This window comes from Zonotrichia albicollis, chromosome 8 (genome assembly GCF_047830755.1).
Source record: "Zonotrichia albicollis isolate bZonAlb1 chromosome 8, bZonAlb1.hap1, whole genome shotgun sequence".
NCBI classification, from domain to species: domain Eukaryota; kingdom Metazoa; phylum Chordata; class Aves; order Passeriformes; family Passerellidae; genus Zonotrichia; species Zonotrichia albicollis.
Genome location: NC_133826.1, coordinates 39,692,986 through 39,711,064, shown reverse-complemented (window position 1 = coordinate 39,711,064; position 18,079 = coordinate 39,692,986). Strand labels below are relative to the sequence as shown.

Below are 18,079 nucleotides of genomic sequence, written 5' to 3'. Positions count from 1 at the left end.
TGGCAGCTCTGGCAGGGAAGGAGCCACAGGAGCAGCTGGGGCTGGGACAGCTCCAGCAGCAGAGCCGTGGGCAGGGAGGGAGGGAGGCAGTGCTGAGGGAAGCCCTGCTGCAGGACAGATGTGGCACCTGCAGGGCCTGCCCTGTAGGGCACACACTGCCCTGAGCAGCACAGCTCTTGTGTCCCCTCGCAGCCAGGACAGTCCTCAGCCCGGGGGCTCAGGGCCCTCAGTCCCTCCTGGGCTGGCAGAGCAGCCCCAGAGATGAAGGGCATCTCTGTGGCCATGTGCCCATTCCCTGCTGACCAGGGCCTGAGGGCCACTGTCCTGCCTTGCTGCTGCCTGGCAGGGGCTGGGCAGGGCAGGGCAGGGAAAGGCTTTTCCTCCCGGCTCTCTCTCTCTCCTTGCCTTGCCCAGGTGCTTCTGGTATTGCTGAGGGACTCTGTGCAATGGCAGTTCCAGCTGCAGGGCCAGGCCCAGCCCTTGGGCTCCTCCTGTGCAGGCTGAGCACAGCAATGGGGTGTCCCAGCTCCCTGTGCCCGGGCAGCTCTGGGCAGGGCAGCCTGGAGGCTGGCAATGAGCCCACTCTCCTGACTCTGGGAAAGGCAGGAGCCACTTTGTGTGCCAGGGATCCATCTGCTCTCAGCTGTGTCTCCTGGCTGTCCAGGGTAACATGGGAGTGAATCTCAGAAAGGTGCAAGTGCAGGGCAGCTGGAACAGGGGAGAGGGACAGAGCAGCTCCCCTCAGTCTGCACTAAGCCTCAGACAATGCTCCTGCCTCTCTGGACACTCTGTTCTCCCCAGGTGCAACAGAATCTCGCATTCTGTTATGCCCATCCCTTCACTTAAGCAGCTCCTCTGCCTTACTGGAAGATTTTTTGTCCAAGTCCAAACACCAGGACAGATCCCTGCCCTCACTGTTCCCCTGCACTGACTGGGGGTCAGGGCTGACTCCCAGGTGTCCTGCAGGCCAAGGTCCAGCTCCTCACACAACATTGGCCACCAGCAATCAGGGCTCCAGCAACAAAGGTGAAGGAAGATCTCCTAGACAGAGGCAAGGGGAGGTGTTCTGTGGCAGGAAATGTCTACGAAAAAGGACTTTGAGTTTCCTGTGAGGAATCTCCCCCCATTTGTCTCTGTTTTTTTTCTCCTTCAAAAGGTTCCAATGTCTGGAGACAGCAAATGTCCAACAGCAGCTCCATCAGCCACTTCCTCCTGCTGGCATTGGCAGACACGCGGCAGCTGCAGCTCCTGCACTTCTGCCTCTTGCTGGGCATCTCCCTGGCTGCCCTCCTGGGCAACGGCCTCATCATCAGCGCTGTAGCCTGCAGCCACCACCTGCACACACCCATGTTCTTCTTCCTGCTCAACCTGGCCCTCAGCGACCTGGGCTCCATCTGCACCACTGTCCCCAAAGCCATGCACAATTCCCTCTGGGACACCAGGGACATCTCCTACACAGGATGTGCTTCACAGGTTTTCTTCTTTCTCTTCTTTGTGTCAGTAGAGTTTTTTCTCCTGACCATCATGTGCTACGACCGCTACGTGTCCATCTGCAAACCCCTGCACTACGGGACCCTCCTGAGCAGCAGAGCTTGTGCCCACATGGCAGCAGCTGCCTGGGCCAGTGCCTTTCTCAACGCTCTCATGCACACAGCCAATACATTTTCCCTGCCCCTGTGCCATGGCAATGCCCTGGGCCAGTTCTTCTGTGAAATCCCACAGATCCTCAAACTCTCCTGCTCCAAATCCTACCTCAGGGAACTTGGGCTTCTTGCTGCTAGTGCCTGTTTAGAACTCACATGTTTTGTGTTCATTATTTTCTCTTATGTGTATATCTTCAGGGCCGTGCTGAAGATCCCCTCTGAGCAGGGACGGCACAAAGCCTTTTCCACCTGCCTCCCTCACCTGGCTGTGGTCTCCCTGTTTGTCAGCACTGGCTTTTCTGCCCACCTGAAGCCCCCCTCCATCTCCTCCCCATCCCTGGATCTGTCAGTGTCAGTTCTGTACTCAGTGGTGCCTCCAGCCCTGAACCCTCTTATCTACAGCCTGAGGAACCAGGAGCTCAAGGCTGCCCTGAGGAAAATGATGAATGGTTGATTTCTGAAGCAACCAATTTCCCATTTTCTTCTTCATAGCTTTTGGAATAGAACTTGTGACAGGCCAACAGATGTTCCCATGTCCTTTGGTAATGTTCAGTGGGTTTTTCCTCTCAAAAAACTATCCTCAATGAAACTTTTTAATCCCCCCATCAAATTCACTGTCTGCCTCTTGAATTTGACCCATATGCTCTGCAAACCAGGTTTTGGGCTATTGCGGTATTTGAAGAAAATAAAGTACCTTGTGGTGTCTGTTTTATCTGGTATCCCAGCTCTGAGACCTGCACGAAGTTAGAGGGGAGAAGGAGAAAACAGTCCCAGCAGAGCAGCATGGCCAGGGAGCAGCAGGGATTGGTCCTTTCAGAGCTGCTCGGCCCAACTCCACCCTGTCCCTCCTAGCCCTGCTGTGGCTGTAAGGCCGGAGTGCTCTGGCAGCTTGGTCACTGTCCTGCTGCATGTCCCTGCTGTGGCCACAGGCAGGGACAGGCCATGGGCACTGCTGGGACACAGCTGGGCTCCAACACAGCAGCTCCAGCAGCAAAGGGCATCTCCTGAGGGCAGGGCAGGGAGGTTTTGCTCCCCTCCAGAGCTGCTGTCAGCAATGTGCTCCAGGAATGCCCTGGCACAGCAAAGCCCAGTGCCTGGGGCAGGGGGTGAGTGTGCAGGGGGGGCTCACAGCAGTGTCCTGGCACAGCCAGAGCTCCTGGCATGGACCTGAGGCAGAAGCAGAGCAGGGCCTGGGCTGTCTTTGTTCTGGGACAGCCTGGGAAGGTGCCCCAGGGCAATTGTCCCACACCAGTCCCTGCAACCACCACTGCCAGCACTGACCTCTCCTCACCTGCAGGAGGTTGTTTGTCCCTGCACGGAGGGACACCAAGTGACCAGGCCAGCAGACTATGTTTGCTCTGTACTGAGGAGATCTCAGCAGTGAATCGTGTGTGTGGGGGGAGATGAACCCCAGTGAGCACAAACACCATCAGCACAAACACCATCAGCAGCACCCAGCACCCAGGGGTGGCACAACTTCAGTGGCACAAACAGGGCCTTGAGGCCGCTTCACTCTGGAAGTAACGTCCTCTGGGAAAACACCTGAATTCTTTGCTGGGTTGTGGTTAGGACTGCACAGAGAGAAATATCCCATGCAGGGAGGCTCCAGGGAAAAAATGTTCAGGGCAGCCATGGACAGCACAGATAGACATTGGATACAGTGAGGGTCTGTGGGGAGAAATCAGAGCTGCCTCCCTTCTGAACCAGCCTGAGGATCTGGACAGGGCTGTGCTGTGTTCTGGGCACTGACCTGGAACTGAGGGAGGTGGAAAAGGCCTTTGGTGTCAGGGCTGTTGAGAAGGCTGTGTGGTGTCACTGTGGGACCTCTCTCAAACCTCTTGGAAAGGCCAGAGCCATCCCAGAGGGTCCTGGGCACTTGGGAAGGGCAGACATGGAACCAGTCTGCACACAGGGCAGGGAGGGGGACTGGGAGAGTCACAGCCTGGTGAGGCTCAGCAGGGAAGGGGATGTGGCAAATCCTCCTGCAGCCATTCCAGGCACTGGCAGAACAGGGCAGAGACCGCAGAACCCACATGGGAGGGAAAAGAAGAGGATGTTGTGTGCCCAGAGTTCTGCCAGGCCTGGGACAGGGTCTGCTGTGGTCTCCTCAGAGCCAGACTGGAGAGAGCTGGGCTGAAGGAGTGGAACATGGGCTGGGTGGGAATTTGGCTGAACAATGAGGGTCAGATGTCATCCATGGTACAGAGTCCTCTTGGCAGCCACGCTTTGGTGACATCCCTCAGTGACCAGCCCTCGGCCACCACTGTGGAATATTTCTATTGTCTCTACAATGCCATGAAATGTACTTCCAATTCCTTTGTGGATGCTGCCAAATTGCAGGGAGTCTGTGACTGAACTCATCTAGTTCATGGTGACTGCAAAACGTAATTGGGCAAGGTGACCGAGTTGGTCTTGCCATCAGGTGCCAAGCAAGCCCCAAGAAGGGGCAGAGAAAATTTATGCATCAGAAGAAAGACAGTTCAAAAGGGAAAAACCCAAACCCAATGAAAAAAAGACCCCAAACTCAATTAAAAAAACAAAGCAAGATCTACCCACAGCAACACAAAAACCCCACAAACAAACCAACCACAAAAAGCAAAGGCCACAAACAGAAGAAAAGCAAATCCACCGGAAATCTCTAATCAGCAGAAAATATTTCATCACATTATGGCAGGAGAGGATTCTGTATGTGTAGGTGCTGTTTTGAAAGAAAAATGTCTTAAAAATAAAATAATCCCCTACCCCCTTTGTGCCCCCCGCTTCTCTCAGTCCCCCCTCTGCATGCTCCCAGTCACTCCCACTTTCTCCCAGTTGCTTTCAGCACAATTCCAGTTGCTCACAGCCACTCCGAGTCAATCCCAGCATGATTCCAATCACCCTCAGTGTGATCCCAGTCTAACCCAGCATGGACCCACCTGCTCTCACTGTGATCCCAGCATGATCCCAGTTGTCCCTAGAATAGTCCCAGTCCCTCCCAGTTGCTCCCAGTCCCTCCCAGTTGTCCCCAGCATGGTCTTGGCTGTTCCCAGTGTGGTTCCAGTCCCCCCACTGTGGTTACAAACACTCCCACTTTATCCCAGTTGCCCCAGTAAGGCATTAATTACCTGAGAATGATCCCAGTCTTTCCCAATTACTCCCAGTTGCCTCCAGCACGATCCCAGTTTCTGTCAGTTGCCCAAAGTGTAGTCCCAGTTGCTCCCAGTATGATCCCAGGTGTGGTCTCAGTCTCCTCTGCATGGTTCCAGTTTCTTCCAGGTGATCCCAGTTGTTCCCAATGTTTCCACATTTTCCTCCCAACATGGGCCCAGTAGCTCCCAGTAACCCCCAGTCAGGATCCATTCACACCCATTGCAATCCCAGTGGCTCCAAGAATGATCCCAGTAACTCCTGCTATAATCCCAGTCACTTTCACTATGATCCCAGTTACTCCCAGTCACCCCCAGTATGACCCCAGTCACTCCCAGATCCTCCCAGTGTTATTCCAGTCATGGCCAGAGTGACTCCCAGTGTGGGCCCAGTTGCTCCCATTCACCTCCAGTCTGGTTTCAGTCATGGCCAGCACCTTTCCAGTCACTCCCAGTCTGGTTCCAGTAGGATCCCAGTCACTCTCAGGTACTCCCAGTACTCTTCCAGTCACACCCTGTATGATCCCAGTCAGTGCCAGTGTGATCCCAGTATGACCCCAGCATGGACACAGCTGCTCCCATTATCTCTCAGCATGGTTCTAGTTGCTCCCATTTACCCCCACTATGGTTTCAGTCTCTCCCGGTAAAACCCAGCTGCCCCAGCATGTTCCCAGTCACTCCCAGTTGGCTGGAGTGGCTTCCAGCCTGATCCCAGTTGCTCACAGCCATTCGCAGTCACCCTCAGTGCAGTCCCAGTTGCTGATAGTGTGATCCAGTATGATCCCATTCTCCCCCAGCGTGGGCCCAGCTGCTTCCACTGTGATCCCAGTAGGATCCCAATTGCCCCCAGCATGGTTCCAGTTGCTCCCCGTTCCCCCCAGTGTGATGCCAGTAGTATCCAGTTGTCCCTCATATAGTCCCAGTCACTCCCCAGATGATCCCAGTCCCAGCCAGCATGGTCTCACTCACTCCCAGTTGCCCCCAGTGTGGTCCCAGTTCTCCCCAGCATGGTCCCAGTTGTTCCCACTGTGGTTCCAGTCCCCCCAGTATGGTTCCAGACACTCCCAGTATATCCCAGTTGCCCCCAGCATGTCTGCAGTCATTTCCAGGCACCGCCAGTGGCCCCAGTAAGGTGTCAGTTATCCCAGTATGATCCCCCAATCATGCCCAGTATTTCCCAGTTGCCTCCAGCATGCATCCAGTCCTTCCCAGTTCCTCCAGTTTGCTTGCAGCATCATCACAGTTTCTCTCAGTTGCTCCCAGTAGCCCAAAGTGTGATCCCAGTCTTTCCCTTTCAGCCCCAGTATGATCCCAGTAAGCTCCAGTTTGATCCCAGTCACATGCCAGCCCTCCCAATGTGGTCCAGTATAATCGCAGTTGCTTCCAGTCTCTCCCAGTGTGGTCCCAGCTGCCTCCAGCGTGGTTCCAGTTGCTTCCTACATCAACCCAGTCAGTCCTAGTATGATGCCATTTCCTCCCAGCGTGCTCCCAGTTGCACCCGGTCAGGCCCAGTATGGGCGATGATGTGCAGGGTGTGTTCCCAGTCACTCTCAGATACTTCCAGTATTAGTCCAGTCTCTCCCAGTATGATGCAAATATGGCCCCAGTGTTCTCCCAGTCCTTGCCAGAATAAACCAGTTTTGTTCTACATGGTTCACATTCCTCTCGCCCTCACTTTCATTCCAGTCACTCCCAGCATGTCCCAGTGTATCTCAGCTCCCTCCAGCATCTTTCCAGTTCCTTCCAGTATGATCCCATTTGCTCCCAAGCACTCCCAGTCAACGTCAGTTTAGTGGCACTAAGTGCCAGTATGATTCCAGTCACCTCCATCATGATCCCAATTCATCCCAGTATAAGCCCAGCAGTTTCCAATCCCCCCAGCATGCACCCAGTCACTCCCAGTTCCTCCCAGTTGCTCCCAGCGTGTTCCCAGTTGCTCACAGCTGCTTCCAGTCACCCTCAGCATAATCCCAGTCACTCCCAGTATATCCCATTTTATTTTTGCCCAGTATATCCCATTATTGCCCATTTTATCCAATTGCCCATAACATGGTCTCAAGTGCTCACTGCTGGCTCCTACTCACTCCCAGTATGATGCCAGTAAGATGCGAGTATGATCCCAGCATGATCCCAGTCTCCATCAGTGATCACAATCTGCCCTGGTATGGCAGTATGATCCCAGTATGATGTCCATACAAACCCAGTATCATCCCAGTCACTCCCAGTACGATCCTATTATGATGTCAGTACAAAGCCAGTCCAGTCATAGTCACTCCCAGTCTGATCCCAGTGCAGCCCAGTCCCTGGCAATGCTGCCACTGCTGGGATGCCCCAGCCCTGTGTGCGTTCTCCCCTGGCGGATGTGCCGAGAGGAGCCCCAAGGGCTGGCAGTGCCCAGGCAGGGTCCCCAGCAAGGCCCAGTTTGGATGTGCAGCCCCCAGTTTGCCCGGTTTGCCTCTCCTTTGGCCCAGGCTGGGTTCCCCCCGCCCGCAGCGGCTGGGAGCAGCCGAGAGCCCCGCGCTGCCCATCCCGACCTGTCCCGGCTCCATCCCCGCTCCTGCCACGGGCTGCGGGAACGGGGCACCGAGGGTGTGGCTGCTGCTGGGGGAGGAGGAGGAGGGAGGGAAGGGGAGGGATGGAGTGGGAGGAGGAGGCGGGATTAGGGGGGAGGAGGGATGGAAGAGGAGAGGGAGGAAGAGGAGGGACAAAGGAGCATCAAGGAGAGGAGAAAACCACGCGGTCATTCCTTCCCTGAATTCGCAGCCCCCACCTGTGGGATCATCGCTCCCCCCATTACGCAGGTGAGCGGTGGCGGGGGGAGCTGGGCCCAGATATCCCGGGGGGTCCCTGGGTTGAGTTTTTAGGGGAATGTTTGGAGAATGAAGCAGTCCAAGGCAGAGCGGAAAAGGCCCCTTGGGGGGACATCGGGGGTGCCGGTGGCAGCTGCCGGCAGAGGCAGCCTGGAGGAGCAGAGCCCGGTGTCCCCCAGAAGCCCAAAGTGGGGAGCCCAGAGAGGGGGGAGCACCGCCATGGGCGGGAGCCTCAAGAGCCTGGAGAGGGGCAGGGGGGACTCCTTGGAGTCACTGCAGCCCAGAGCAGGGAATGAGGAGAGAAGGGAGCCTGGGAGCCCAAACAGCCCCGGCATCCCAAAATGGGGAGAGCAAAGAGGGGGGAGCTTTTGGCATTGCTGGGGCTGTCAGCAGCCTGAGCATGGCAGGCACCAAGGAGAAGGGGGACCCCCAATCCCAGCGTGACCCCAGCAGCTGGGACAGGGGGGAACCCCTGAACACCACAGGGGAGGGACCAGGGACAGGGAACTCCTGGGAGGCTTTTTCAGGGCTGAATCTTGGTGTTTGGGAGGTTTTATGCAGCCCACCTCTCCGGTGACTTGTAGAGATGGACTCGGGCAGAGGGACCTTCAAACTCAACGTGTCTTGGGGAAGAAGAAACAGGGAAGCCTTATAAGTATGATTGTCTGGCAAATGATTTTGAGAATATAGAAACTGAAATAAACAGGGCCAGGAGACTTCTTCTCCTTTTTAATGCCTTTATTAAAAGTGATCAGCTCAGGATTGGGCGGCTCGGCAGGGCTGCAGTCCCCGTCGCGTCTCCCAGGGCGACTCAAAGGAGGAGGATATGCGCAGCTCTGTCCACTAGGGGCAGAGCCGGGGGATCCAGTCCTCGTGGGAGCCTTAGGGCGTGGTGTCCCCGTCAGATGTTAGTCCTTTGAGCTTCTCAGGGGGTTGGTCCCGGCGTTGGGACGACTCTCTGCTCAGGGCGAGAGGGGCTCCGCATCTCTGCAGGCTCAGCACTTGGCTCCTCATGTCCAGACACCACTTTAGTCTCTCAATTCTTATTTGGCTCGTTGTTTTTGGGGTTTTCTCGTTGCATTTTGGAGTCGAGGTCTCAAAGCATTCTGGTCTTGGAGTCACTTTGCATAACCCCCCCCACCCCCTCTCAGGTGTCTTCCCTATGTTGGAAGAGCACACTGCCTCGGGGAAGGGCCATCCACCCCACCCAGCCAGGCCTTTTACTAATACAAAAGAGGAGATAAGCCTCAACGACCCGGTATTACAATAACAAAGCACTAAGAACCCTGGCAGAGACAGATCTGGCTGCGGCCCTGTAACTCTTTCTCACAAAAAAATATTAACCGAATTTTTGTTCATAACAGAAACTATAAGCAAGATTAAGATGAAAGCAAACTTTTAGATATTTTAGTTACTGAATAACTGGAAAACAATGGTGTGGCCTAACTGAAGGTAATCCCCTTTTGATGATACAATTCCCTCTGCTTGCAGACAGGTCCAGGGGTCAGAGCAGACCACAATGGCTCAACAGAAGGGGTCCAAAGAGTAGTTTTTAGGGTTTAAATTGTAACACACTATGGTGATGTAATGATTTTTATAGGCTGTATGTAAATGCTACAGGATTTGTATCTTGCACTAGATTGGTTAGTGAGAAATAGAATACTCAACTCAGAAGAAGATTTATTGTATTGAAACGGGAACCTCACTCTCTTACGCTCTTCCCCTCTTCCTCTCTTACCCTCTCATCCTCTCTACCCCTCTCTTCTCTCGGGCCTGCTCTGAGCTGTGCCTGGCAGCTCTAAGCAGGGCCCTGCACCCAGGCCCTTTGCAATAAACTGCAAGTTCCAGTTCCACGACCTGGCTGCAGAGATCTCTCGTCTCCATCCGAGACGACCCATCCTAGTGTCCTACCCCCCGACACTCCTACAAATGCTCTCATCCCTTGTTTTACCCAAACCAGGATTTCCCATTGCCAACCCCAGGGAGGCTGCGAGGAAGAGGAAGATGCCCCGGGACACTGAGGCAGGTGAGGAGGAAGTCAGTGCCCCTTTCCCCTCTGTGCTGCTCCATCTCCCAGCCCAGCACGGCCCCGGCTGCAGCTCAGCCCTGGGGGATCTCCTTGCCCTTGCCTGTGGCACGGAGGCAAATCCCATCCTGTCCTTGTCCTTCCTCCCCCAGAGCAGGAGCTGAGCATGGACAGCAGGGAGGACAAATGCCCGCGGCAGAACCTGGTGGAAGAGGCCGTTTTGAGCGGCTCCACGGCGCAGGAAGCCAACGGGGAGGAAAAGCCCCGGAGATGCCGCACGAGGAGGGGCTGCAAACGCAGCCGGCGGGGATCTGAGGGGGAAAGAGCCAGTCTGGGCTGGGAAGGCGGCCGGAGACGGAGCCAGAGCTCGGAGCTGGTGCTTCATGAGCAGCTCCATGATGGGGAGAAGCCTCCACAGTGTATGGAGTGTGGGAAGAGCTTCAGGTGGAACTCCGATCTGATTGTGCACCAGAGGATCCACACTGGGGAACAGCCCTACGAGTGTGGGGAGTGTGGGAAGAGCTTCAGCGTGAGCTCCACCCTGATCATGCACCAGAGGATCCACACTGGGGAGAGGCCCTACGAGTGTTCCAAGTGTGGGAAGAGGTTTCCGACCAGCTCCGTTCTCTTCCAGCACTATCAGAGTCACACGGAGGAGAGGCCCTTCCGCTGCCCCGACTGCGGGAAGGGCTTCAAGCGCAACTCCGCCCTCATCACCCACCGGCGCATCCACACTGGGGAGAGGCCCTACGAGTGTCCCCAATGTGGGAAGAGCTTCTCACACAGCTCTCACTTGACCCAACACCAATGGAGGCACCGCTAAGGGAAGCCCTGCGAGTGCCCCGAGTGCGGGCAGAGCTTCGTGCGCTGCTCCAGCTCCATCCCCCACTGGAGGAGGCACTTTGGGCACAGCCCTGGTCTCTCACATTCCCTGTGATCCATGTTGAGAACACACCTGGTTGCTTCTCCTCTTTGTTTGGCCTTAATTTTCCTCTGCTTCTCCTTCATCCTTTAAAAACACCCAAGACTGGGTTAAATGAAGTAAATTCATCGAATATATCTGACATTGCATAATTTCTCAGTTGTTTTAGAGGTAATTTAGTATTTGGGGACATATTCTGTGTGGAGTGCTGCTGTTGCTAAGAGGCAGGAATTTGATCTCACCCTTCTTGTGTTTATAAGAACTCCTCCCCTGACCTGAACCCCAACTCCACCCTTGGGATACCCTATAAAATCTCCACGGCCCTGCCCTTACCCTGTCGTTGGGGGGTAAAAAATGGATTCCTAAAGGATGAGCCGTTTTCCAACTGGATTCCAAGAGGATCAGCCCTTTCCCACTGGATTCCAAGAGGATCAGCCTTTTTCACTGAATTCCCAGAGGATTCTGACTCTGTCACTCTTTCTTTTTGTTTGTATTACTGCATTTGTATTTTTAATTTTTGCTAATAAAGTACTGATTTTTCTGCTCCCATATCTTTGCCTGAGAGGCCCTTCATTTCAAAATAAAATACTATAATAATAATAGTAATCAAAGGGAGGGGGTTTACATTTTCCATTTCAATGTAGACTCCTGTAATAGGGAGACAGCCCCAAGGCTGGGCCATGTCAAATAGTTCCTGAAAGATGTAAATTAGTTTATATATATGCATGAGTGTCTATGAATATGCAACAGGATGATGTAAATAAAACCAGATGAATTAAGGGGTATCCCCAAACATAACTGGAGGGTGTTGGTGGCCATAACAACCTTTGCTCGATGGTCCTTGTCTCCCATTACAACAGTCCGTTCCATATTCATAGCCTTGTTGCATATCCATGAAGTACTTTACATATTCCAGGAACAAAATTGGCTTAATCCTGTCTGGGGGTCCAACCCCCCTCCAAGCTCAATTTGGGGTGTCCCATCCTCCTCCCAGTTCAGTTTTGGGACCCCATACCCATCCAAGCTTAATTTGGGGATTCCATTCCCCTCCCACCTCAATTTGGGGGTCCCATTCCCTTCCCAGCTCAATTTTGGGGTCCCGACCCTCTTTTCCCCACTCTCTCCGTTCCGATCGTTCCCCCAGTCCTCTCCCCCGTGTTTGGTTTTGGGGGCTCCAGGCCCCTCCTGCTCCGTTTTGGGGTCCCGACCCCGTTTTGGATTAATTTGGGGTCCCCACCCCATCACTAGGGTCACCTTCTCCCTCCACCAAATTCCGCTCCTGGCAACTGATGAGTCATCAGCGAGACACGCTCTGATTGGTTGGAAATTAGCCCGCGCAGTCTCTGACTATTGACCTCAGTGAGAGGCCTTGGTCTGTGGCGGGCAAGTGACGAGTCAGAGTCGGGCCGGGCGCTGATTGGCTGAGAATCGCTGAGAGGGACCAGTGCTCTGAGTTTGTGCCCAGCAAGTGGAAGGTCGTCAGTGCCGCGCGTTCTGATTGGTCGGGATCTGTTTTGGGGCGGGGACGGGAAGAACTGGGGTTTCTTGAGATTTTTTTGGGTTTAGTTAGAGTTGGTTTGGGGTTTATTTGGGGTTATATATGGACTAATTGGGGATTACCTTGGGTTTTACTTGGTTTATTTCCGTTTATTTGGGGTTATTTGGAAATATTTGGGTTTATTTGGAAGTACTTGGGTTTGTTCAGGTTTACTTGGGTTTTTTTGGAATTACTTGTGGTTCTTGGGGTTAATGTTGGTGTATATGGGTTTTTTAGGAGTACTTGAAATCATTTGAGGGATTTTGAGTTTAATTTGGGTTTTTTGTTTTTTTTTTTTTGTTTTGTTTTGGTTTTTTTTTTGAGTTATTTGGATTTGTTTGGGGTTATTTTGGGCATTTTCTGGTATTATTTAGGGTTTTTTGGAGGTTCTTTAGGTTTTATGTCGAGTGCTTTGAGGTTATTTAGGTTATTTGGGGTCATGTGGGGTTAAAAAATCCGAGAATGTTTCTCCTAAAAAACACGGGAATTTTCCTTAAAAATCTTGGGAGTTTTTCACCAAAAAAACTGGAATATGCCTTAAAAATCCAGGACTTTTCCCAGCCAATACCAGCGTGCCCTGCCGAAAACCATTTAATCACCACGCTTCATCTCCCAAATCAACGAATCACGGTGCGTACTGCCCCAAACCAACCAATCACTGCGTGTCTCTTCTCAGGAACACCGGCCTCCCTGTGCCCCAATCCAACCAATCACCGCACGCCTCCCCTCAGACACGCCCGCCTGTCACGCGCCTGTCACGAGCCAACCAATCAATCACCGCACGTCTCCCGTCAGCAACTCCCGCCTTCTTTTCCTCTATCCAACCAATCACCGCTCGACTGCTCGCCTCCTCCGCCCAACTTCTGTCAATCACCACGCCCTCTACAAAATCAACCAATCACCGAGCGTCTCTCCTCAGCAACTCCCGCCCCCCCCCACATCACCCCTGTGCCGCTCAGAGCCGAGCCTGACGCAGCGCCCCCTGACCCCGGGGCCGGGCATGGAGCGGGCGCCCTCTCCCCCCCCCAGCCCCGCCCTGGGGACCCCCTTATGGACCCCCGGGAGCCGCCCCGGGCTTTGGCGGGTCCTGCGGGAGGCGCTGGAGAGAGGACGGGGGGCTCCGGGAGCTGCTGAGGAGGCGCAGGGACAGGTGAGGGGTCCTGGAGGGGTCGTGAGGGGAATTTGGGGAGGGGTATTGAGGAGGTTTGGGGGGGATTTTGGGAGTGTCTGGGGGGAACTTGAGGGAGTTTTAGTCTCTCACTAACTCAGAGGTTTTTATTATGATAACTATTGGAAATTGCAAGGGAGGGGAAACAGATACAATAAGGAACAGATGTAACAGGTAGTCCATACTCTCAGCAGTAAGCGAGAGCCATTGTCTTCTTGGTGCAGCGGTCACAACCTGCAGGCAAACATCTCGCTTTGGTCAGCTTGCCTCCCCCACACACCTGCCCCGGGCTGGGGGTTTCAGTCCCAGTCCTTGGAAGGAGCAGAGGGGCCTTTTCACATGGGGGTTCCATGTCTCAGTCCTTGGTGGAGAGGCTCCTTCCATCTCAGTCTGTCTGTCCCGGTGGTTGTAAAACAGGTGAGGGTCTTCTGTGGGGAGACCACCTGAAACTCAGGAGAAGTCCAGCCAGGCTGAGAGGTGGGACAGCTTCCAAGGCTGTTGTTGCAAAAAGGGCACGGTGCCCCTTCTTCTTCTCACTGGACTCAGTGCAGCACACAGGAAACAACACCTGTGAGAACAATGGCTTAGCACTGTGCTCTCAGGTCTTGGGGCCTTGTGGCATGTGACTTTCTCCTACAGAGACGGCAGGGGGGGTCTTCTCTTCATTGGTCCCCAATGACGATCGTGAGGCAGATGAGGGAAAATTTGGACAGACCCTCACAAGCCCCCACCCTTTGTCCCCCTCCCTTTTTCCAGATCCGTCCCATCGCCCCCCAAAACCCCTCCCCATCGCCCCCCAATAAACGGCCCCGGGCCCAACTGGGAAGCTTTACTGGGAGTACTGGGAGCAGGCACTGGGCGGGGGCAGAGCGCCAGCGGGGCTGGGGGGAACACGGGACCCCCCAAAATCAGCGGAGCGGGGACGGAGCGGGGGGTCCCGGCCGGGCCCGAGCCCACGGGGAGGGGCTGTGGCCGCCGCCGGCTCAGGAGCTCTGTGGGCAGAGAAAAGGGGGTGACACCGATCTGGGGGCCCCGGCGGGAGCGCACACGCTCCGCCCCGGCGGGGACGCCATCCCCGGCACCCGCCCTGACCTTCTTGCGCAGGGAGACGCCGAGCCCCAGCGCCAGGAAGACGAAGCTCAAGACGAAGCCCCCGATGCCCGTCAGCATCTTGCTGCGGGCGGCGTCCGGCGGCATCTCTGGGGGGTCCGCAGGGCTCAGCACCTCCAAAACCTCTCACCGACACCCCGAGCCCCTCCCAGCGCCCTCCCTGTGGCCCCCAGCCCAGCCAGGACCCCCTGAAACGTCCCCCCGATCCCTTTTTGTCCTGGCCAGGAGCCACCAAAGCCCCTCCCGTCCCTCTCAGCATCCCACAGCCCCCTCCCAGTTGCCCCCAGCGCCCCAGGACCCCCAAAGCCTCTCGCAGTCCCTTGGCAGCCCCAGCAGGACTCAGCCAGTCTGTGCCCTCCCAGTCTGTGCCCAGCACAACCGAGCTCATGGCGAGCCCCGCTTTGCCATCGCCGATCTCCTTCCAGCCCCTCGGGGCTCACTGCGATCCCTCCCAGTCACACCCAGCAGCCCCAGACTCCCTCCCAGTGCCCACCAGGACCCCCCCAAGCCCATCCCACCCTCACCAGCATTCCCCAAACCCCTTCCCAGCCCTTGCCCAGCCCCCAGCCCCTCTCCCAGTCCCAGCCCGGCTCTCTCCAGCTCCCTCCCAGTGGCTCCCAGCACAGCCCAGTGGCTCTGACAGCGCCCCCAGGGGCTCCCCCGTACCCCAGTGCCGCCTCAGGGGCTGCTCCAGGCTGACGTGCTCCACCTGGCAGCTGTAGCTGAGCCCGCGCCGGGGGGGGGTTTCCAGCAGCACCAGCAGCTGGTAGGTCCAGTCCCCGTTGGGGACCACGTCGGTGGCCACCACGTGCTCCGAGAGCTCCTGCTGGCCCTGGAACCACCTCACCTGGATGGCAGCAGGGTAGAAATCCATCACGGAGCAGAGCAGGCGGCCGGGGCCGGGCTGGGAGCTTGAGGGGGGCACCAGCGAGATGGACACGTTGGGGGGCACTGGGAGAGAGCGAGGAGAGGGCTGGGTTTGGCTGGAGAGGGACTGGGAATGGGCAAGGGAGGGACTGGGAGCGATTGGGGTGGCACTGAGAGAGACGGGACATGGTGGGGCACACTGGGACGGATGTAGGACGTCCGGGCTTGAACGGAGAATGAACTGGGAATTAATTTGGAATGGATTGGGAATAGGCCGAGAAGAGGAGGGAGGGACTTTGGAAGTACTGAGAGCGACTAGGATGGCACTCGGAGGGATTTTGGTGGCCCTGGAATTAACTGGGAATGAAGTGCGCGGCACTGGGAGGCCGAGTCCAGAGCGGGGCCTTCGGGATTTCAGCGCCAGGGACTCTGCATGGCAACCGATGAGTCATCAGTGAGACGCCCTTTCATTGGCTGAAAGGAGCCGGCTACACGGACAACCGGGATGGACACGCCGGGCAGGCACAGGGATGGACTGGGACGGACTGGGAGAGCCACGGGGGACACTGAGTGGGACAGGAGGCCCCGGGGTTGTTCCGAAGAAGGGCTGAGGGCTCTGGGCTGATTCTCAGAGACGTTTTGAGGCGCTCCAGGGTCATTGGCAGGGCAGGGCCCGAGGGGACACGCTCTGCCCCGCGCTCACCTCGGTGCCCCGTGAGGAACGGGGCAGCAAGCTCGTAGCCGGCCCGGCAGAACGTGTCCACCGCAGCCCGATTATCCTCCAGTATTTCCGGGATTCCGTTGCAGCACCGAGCCTGTGTCTCCCCATAGGGGGTGTCCCCCACGAACACCCCCACGTCGCTGTCGAACATCATGTACTGCTTCCGGTTGTAGATGTACCTCCTCACAAACCTCACCTTCTCCGTACCATTAATGAAGTGACACTCTCTCGTTCTCATCTCCTGGAACACCCCTGTGAGTGCAGAACACAGATCCGGGGCTGTCCCCAGCACGCCCCCAGCGCTCCGAGGGCCACCCCGGATCCCCACTCCGCACCCCCTGTGCCCCACGGCCGCCATGGGACCCTCCTGCCCGCGCTACCGCTTCCTCTTTGCCGCCCTTTCCCCATTTCCTCTTTCACATCCGCTTCCCGCCCACCTTCGGCCGCTCCCAAATCACTTTTGGGGTCCCATTTCCCCATTTTCCCACAAATCCCTCAATCTCCAGCCCCCTCAGTTCAGTTTTGGGCTCCCCCCTCGCCTTTTCCCCCCTATCCCCACCCTCTCCTACCCCTCCCTCCCCTCCCCCCACCCGTCAGCCCCTCCCGCTCTCCCTTTGGGGGTCCCCTTCTCCTCCCCCTCCATTCCGGGCTCCCCCTTCGCCCTCTTTTCCCCCTTCTCCCCCCCTGTCCCAGCCCCTCCCGCCCCCTGCTCACCCGAGAGCTCCGCGCCCGCAGCCGGGGGGGCTCCCAGCACCACCAGTGCCACCAGCAGGGCCCCAGCTGCCGCCCCTCGCCCCATGGCCGGGGCCGGGCAGGGAGCAGCAGCCCCAAAGCAGCCGCGCTGCGCTGGGAGCGCCAGTCCGGAGCAGGGTGGGCTCGGCAGCGCCGCGCGCTCTCATTGGCTGCCGCCGCTTCTGGGCAGCGATCGGCCACGGGCTCTGCCCGGCAACCGATGAGGCAATCCAACGCCCCGACCTCTCATTGGCAGCATTGCCGCCTGCCTGCGCTCCCATTGGCTGAGGCCTTTCCGGGACGCTGCAGCCCCGAGTTGGGGGTTTTTTGGCGAGGGGGAACCTTGGGGCGCTGGGCAGGTGGGAGTTCAGGTGAGCCCAGCAATGCGTGCCCAGGTGTGCGGCATCTCAGGGCAGCTAGTGGCGAGCGGTAATGCTGGCCCGATGCTAGGCACCCCCAGAGCCGCTCTGTCCCTGCCCCCCGCAGCCGCACAGGGACTGAAAATGGAACCGAGGATTCCTGCGTGGGGACAAGGACCGGGAGAGGTCCCTCAGCAAATCCAGCACGGACACAACAGACCCGGCCTGGGCACACGGAGGGAATTTATTACTAACCAAATCACAGCAGCACAAGGAGAAGGGAAAGAAATCTCCCAACACCCTCCTGCCCAACACGGATCACCCAGAACAGGGGTCACCAGGGCTCTGCCCAACGGGGGTCACTGGGGATCATGCAGCGCGGATCCTCCCATGGGGGATGGAGCTGGAGCAGCGCACGAAGCTCTTCCCACAATCGGGACACTCGCAGCTTCAGACTCTGGGCTACCACCCTGCTGTCTCAGTCCTGATCAGAATTGATAACTGTGGTCAGAAGGTGCCGTCAAAGGCCCCTGAGGCTGGCAGTGTCCTGCCTGCACCAAGGAGCAGGACCTGGAAGATCTTCTGTCCCTGGAACTGGATTGCCTAAAAGAGCAACTCACCATCTGGTGACTGTCAGAAAACAGTTCTCAAGAAGATTTCTTTCAAATATTTTCCTTCAAAAAATATCCACTGGTCAGGATTATCAACCAAATGGTTTAGAAAAAGAAACCAGAGATGAACTAATAAGTGCTCTACTCTAGCACAGGTTGCAGACCCCATACATTCAGTAACAGACACAGAGCTGATGCACTCTGGGGGAAAATGCATCACCTGCCTGATGGCAGGGCCCTTGGGGAACCTGCAGGTCTGAGGCAGAAAATGGAAAAGGATGAAATGCATTCTTTTCCAGTTCTTTAGACACCCATTTCTCACCTCAGGTTTTGACCTAAAGCAATTCAGTGTGGACTATTGGGATTTGCTCCAGCCCAATTCCTTCGTGTTGGGTCTCAGTTTTCTCTTGCACACCTTGCATGACAGAGGGCTGGTGGCTGCTGTGCT

At 56.3% G+C, this 18,079-nt stretch overlaps 2 protein-coding genes across 3 annotated transcripts; one reads left to right on the top strand and one right to left on the bottom strand.

Moving 5' to 3' along the window:
- The first annotated feature begins 414 nt into the window (after nt 1-414).
- LOC141729765 (olfactory receptor 14A16-like) lies at nt 415-2,097 on the top strand. The gene has a single exon (XM_074545499.1). It carries the CDS (start codon nt 1,180-1,182, stop codon nt 2,095-2,097), a length of 918 nt encoding a protein of 305 aa, XP_074401600.1. The 5' UTR covers nt 415-1,179.
- An 11,203-nt stretch (nt 2,098-13,300) lies between these two features.
- On the bottom strand, nt 13,301-16,808 carry LOC141729903 (class II histocompatibility antigen, B-L beta chain-like). 2 transcript variants are annotated; one of them, XM_074546561.1, is made up of 4 exons: nt 16,644-16,807; nt 15,912-16,181; nt 15,008-15,292; nt 13,301-14,430 (listed from the first exon to the last, which is right to left on the bottom strand). In XM_074546561.1, the coding sequence occupies exons 1-4, from the start codon at nt 16,726-16,728 to the stop codon at nt 13,949-13,951; spliced, it is 1,122 nt and encodes a 373-aa protein (XP_074402662.1). In that variant the 5' UTR covers nt 16,729-16,807; the 3' UTR covers nt 13,301-13,948. The 2 variants fall into 2 exon arrangements, with proteins under 2 accessions (XP_074402662.1, XP_074402663.1); XM_074546562.1 differs by having other exon boundaries at nt 13,995-14,430; nt 15,008-15,188; nt 16,644-16,808.
- Between the last annotated feature and the right edge of the window lie 1,271 nt (nt 16,809-18,079).